General features: G+C 37.2%; 1 protein-coding gene across 5 annotated transcripts in view; it reads left to right on the top strand.

The window, feature by feature from the left end:
- The window catches only part of LOC122541052 (RNA polymerase II elongation factor ELL), a 100,368-nt gene extending 96,769 nt beyond the window's left edge, over positions 1-3,599 (top strand). For all 5 annotated transcript variants that reach the window (XM_043677558.1, XM_043677556.1, XM_043677561.1 and 2 more), the window contains 2 exons: positions 337-381; positions 2,762-3,599. In XM_043677558.1, coding sequence (XP_043533493.1) covers positions 337-381; positions 2,762-2,872 — 156 coding nt within the window. In that variant the 3' untranslated portion in view covers positions 2,873-3,599. The remainder of the gene's footprint in view (positions 1-336; positions 382-2,761) is intronic.
- Positions 3,600-4,759: the final 1,160 nt, after the last annotated feature.

The raw sequence follows: 4,759 nt of genomic DNA, 5'->3' as shown, positions 1-4,759 counted from the left end.
ACTCACCTATTGTACTCTCTGCTACTTTCTCCCCACCCTCCTGTCACTTATCTCTCCACCCTTCAGGCTCTCTGCCTGTATTCCTGATGAAGGGCTTTTGCTCGAAACGTCGATTTTACTGCTCCTCGGATGCTGCCTGAACTGCTGTGCTCTTCCAGCACCACTAATCCAGAATCTGGTTTCCAGCATCTGCAGTCATTGTTTTTTTATGGGTGAGGAGTGAGTTTTGTATCTAATGCTTAATGTCTGAAACCATGTTTGAATGTTTGACATGATATATAAATACACTTATGTTTTTAAAAACTTGATTCCTGTTTTATTGGTATTGTATTTTAGATGGTGGAGGACCAAATATTTGAGGAATATAAGAAATTTAAGAAGGTAGGTTACTCATTTTGGGGGGAGTGAAGGAAGCTTTACCAAATTTTTTGATCTTGTAAATTTGGAAATTGATTTATGCAATTGGTCAGAATTAAAGTTTCTGGATAACTTAGCTGTTTGTCTTGCTGATTTCTTAAGCCTTAAATTAGAAGAGACTATTTCATTAACTCTCTCCAAATCAAGTGCTAGATTTTGTTTCCTTCAATTTCACAGAATTACAGTATAGAAAGAGGCCATTTGGCCTATCCTGTTTGTACTTGCTCATTGAACATTATGACTCTGTCCAAACTCCTGCATGTTTTTCTATTTAAATAGTCATCAAATTCCCTCTTGAATTCCTTAGTAGAACCTGTCATCTCCACAGTTTCATGCAGTGCACTCCCAACTTGGAACACTGCTCTGTGAAAAGATTTTTATCTTGCTTTGTATTTGCTACTTTTGCATAACGCTTTCCTACTGTGTTGTATGGTTTTGATCCTGTTTGAGTCGGAACAGTTTCTTCCATCTTTTGTGTCCGTACTCATGATTATGAAAACTTATGTCAAATTCCCCCCTTAGCCTTTTTCCTCTGTCCCAATTTCATCAGTCTATCCTCATAATTGAAGTTTCCCATCCCTAGAACCATTCTCGTAAAGATTTTCTGCATGTTCTCCATTGCGTTTATATCCTTCCTGAAGTCAGTACCCAGAACTGTACACAGTACTGCTGCTGAGGTCTATCCAGGTGTTCTCCATAGGTTCGTTGTAATCCTCCTACTCTTGTACTCTATGCCACTATTAGTGAAGCCTAGAATATTATATGCTTTAACAGCTTTCCCTTCCTGCCTTTCCACCTACAATGACTTATACACCTTTTAGCATAGCACCATTTTTTATACTGTCTCTCCATGTTCCCCGCATCAAAGTGTATTGCCTGTCAATTCTCCACATTTGAACTTTTTCTGCACCTATCTGCCCACTCCACCAACTTGACCATGTTTGTTTTGAAGTTGTACGTAACCATCCTTATCACTTACAGTTCTTCCCAGTTTTTTTGTCATCCACAAACTTTGAAATGGTCCCATTTTTACCACACATATATCAAGAAAAGCAGAAATCTCAATACTGACCCCTGGGGAAATTCCATTATAAATCTTCCTCCAGGTTAAAAACAAAAACCATTACTTTCTGTTTCCTTTCCCTCAGTTGTTTTTTTAATCCACATTGCAACTGTGCCTTTTATTCCATTTATGTATCACTTTCCTCTAAGTGTCACATATTTGAATGCCTTTTGAATATCCATGTCCACTATATCAATAACCTCGCTCTTGTCAAATTTCTCTGTTACTTCATAAATGTTAGTCAGATACAACGTTTCCTTAACAAATCCAAAGAACTCTTGCAAATTAATGCCCATTTTCTGTGACTATTATTGCTGTGCTGGATAATTGTTTCTAGAAGCTTCTTCACCACCAAAGTTAAACTGACTGGTCTGTAATTTGCTGGATCTCTTTGCAACCATTTTTGAACAAGGACATAATGTTTCCAATTCTAGAAACCATTCCAGGACTATCCCGGAGTCTGCTGAAGGTTGAAAAATAATTGCCTGTGCTTCTGCAATTTCCGCTCTCCCATCTTTCACTCTCCTTGGATGCATCCCATTAGGGCCGGGTGCTTTGTCAACCTAAGTACTAACGGTTTATCCAATACCTCTTCCTTAACAACTTAAAAATTTCCTTCTCTATCACCATGGCCTGGGCAGCATCTACCTGATAAGTAAATTCAGATGCAACGTATTAAAGTCACACCTCAACTATGCCTATTGCTTCCATTATAAATCAGCTTCTTCCTTAATCAGCCTCCTTTTTATCACCCTTTTGTTATTGATCTGCTTCCAGAGTTCTCTTTGTTAGCTGCTGGACTTTTTTCATCATCTGTCTTTGCCTGGGAATGTTGTAATGTGGGAAATGGGTATTTTCAAAATACTTCAGAGATGATTGTGTTTGTTTATCAGTTTAATGTTGATCATGTTTTATTTTGCATACACTCCTTTACAATGCAAAAAAAAATCTCAATTTTGACAAGGTCCATTTTTCTATTTCTCAGCTTAATCAGCTCTCCAGATTTATTCAGTAACTTTATCCTATTGTTCAATTGTCCCCTGACTCTTCTCTTGTTTCTTTCAGTATCACCTGAGGTCATCAATATCTATGGAAACTTATGTCCTTTTATCACTATTTCTAAATTAGCAATGAGTGCAACTACCTTCTCCATCTAACCCATTATCTCTTGTACACATTGTGCAATTTGGTTGTGGCTATCATCACAAGCTATTTGTTATATGTTGTGCTTTTTGGCAATTTTGGTAGTGTGAATTTTTTTCCTCCCATCTTTTGAAACAGACCCATCCTGCATATCGGGAAGAGAAGGTTCGCTGTGAGTACCTACACAGGAAGCTATCTCACATCAAACAGTTAATACTGGAATTTGACTCAAACCAGATGTCATCATGATGTTCACTGCCAAGACTTCCTTTTCTTAAACATTAAGACCAACTTTGTTGCTTCTGGACACCAATGCAAGAGAACTTATTAGTCTGGATGACAATTTGTAGCATTATTTTATTACAAGTGAAGCCTTTTGACAGTTGAAGTTTGACCATTGAAAGTGATAGTCTGCTATTGAAGGACTTGAGAGTCTCCATGTTTGTGACAAGGTTTGACTACCTGCGATTAACAATGTGAACTGAGCCAGAAGCTGCATGTTGTTTCTACACTTTTTGCAATGTATATATGTACTACGTACCAAATCTCCAAGCCAGAAAATAACACTGTTTTAGTATTTTGGCAAATGTTTATCTCCTCTAAGATGCCTTAATATGAATTTAAGACATTAGTCTGCCATGCAGTTTTGTGGGGTCAGTCTTTATATGCAGCATGCATTTCTGATCATAAATTCACCACCTAAGGTTACAGTGTCCTAGATTAACAGCTTCAGGTGACATTATCATGGTACCTAAGACACAAATACCTAGCTTTAGCAGTAATACTGCCTTAAGGTGTTTCTACTTAGAAATAACACTAGTATGTGTTTTCTCGTGACTTTTGCTTTGGCTTAGTTTGCTTTTAAACCAGTCAGACATGATTTATTGTCATTCGAGGGAGGCGATGACCTAGTGGTATTAAAACTTGACTGTTACTCCAGAGACCCAGATAACATTCTGGGGACCCAGGTTCAAATCCTGCCACGGCAGATGGTGGAATTTGAATTTAATAAATATCTGGAATTAAGAATCTAACAGTAACCACAAATCCATTGCTAATTGTCAGGAAAAACCCATCTGGTTCACTAATGCCCTTTTGTGAAGAAAACTGCCATCCTTACCTCGTCTGGCCTATATGTGACTCCAGACCCACAGCGATATGATTGACTCTTAACTGCCCCCTGGACAATTAGGGATGGGCAATAAATGCTGCCTAGTCAGCAACTCCCTCATCCCATGAACAAACAAAGATTCTAGATAATAAGTGTCACATAAATGTCTTTTAATTTGAATAATATATTCATCCAAGATTGCTTACAAAGCTTTTGAGGTAAAAAAACAAAATAGTAAATGTGTTCATGTTTTACCCAATGTGGATTTTTTTGTATTTAATTACAATTCTCAATATGCTTAAGAGGAAAAAGAAAAGTGATTTTAAGTTCAAGAAAATTTAAAGCCCAATTTGGCAAACATTTTTTACAAATAATGTTGAGATCTTCAGATTGACTGACTGCACAGTGTTTTTGATGGAAGATTTCCTGTATATTTCACTTAGTGAAAATATGCTATCTATACTCATTTAAGCTGCTGCATCCTTGTGCATCAGCAGATTTACCTGATCTGAGTACAAAATAATTTATTGCTCAAATGTTTTGCTTTTTTGCACGATCAGAACAAGATGATTTTAAAATGTAGGTGCCTGAGCTAAGTATGAAGTATGCAGACTAAAAGATAATTATGTATATAACTATACATATAATGGCAGAGATATTCACCAGAAAGAATTGCATACCAACTTCATAAACTTGGTGTAAGACCCTAACATGGTTGTGACTCCTCCGTCTTTGCAGCAAGAGCTCTGGCTGTCTCCTGTTTTACCTTGGCTGTGCAGCATTGTAGCATGCACAGGCAATGAAACATGGCTGGTGTGCTTTACAATAGTTCGTATGGTGAAATGATCATAAATAACCATGCTCTGTGAACTGTACCCTGTGTGGTTGAATTGGTGTTTGCGAGATATGTAATCTGTTTTATCACTGAAATTGCATATCAATGAATGAGAGCCATTCTGATATTGTTCGTGTAAATTTGATAGTTTTGCTGAAAGTTTGATATGAAAGCATTTCTGGGGTTTTGA

This window comes from Chiloscyllium plagiosum, chromosome 36, assembly GCF_004010195.1.
Source record: "Chiloscyllium plagiosum isolate BGI_BamShark_2017 chromosome 36, ASM401019v2, whole genome shotgun sequence".
NCBI classification, from domain to species: Eukaryota; Metazoa; Chordata; class Chondrichthyes; order Orectolobiformes; family Hemiscylliidae; genus Chiloscyllium; species Chiloscyllium plagiosum.
The sequence above is the reverse complement of the archived record's forward strand: the minus strand, read 5'-3'. Positions and strand labels throughout refer to the sequence as shown.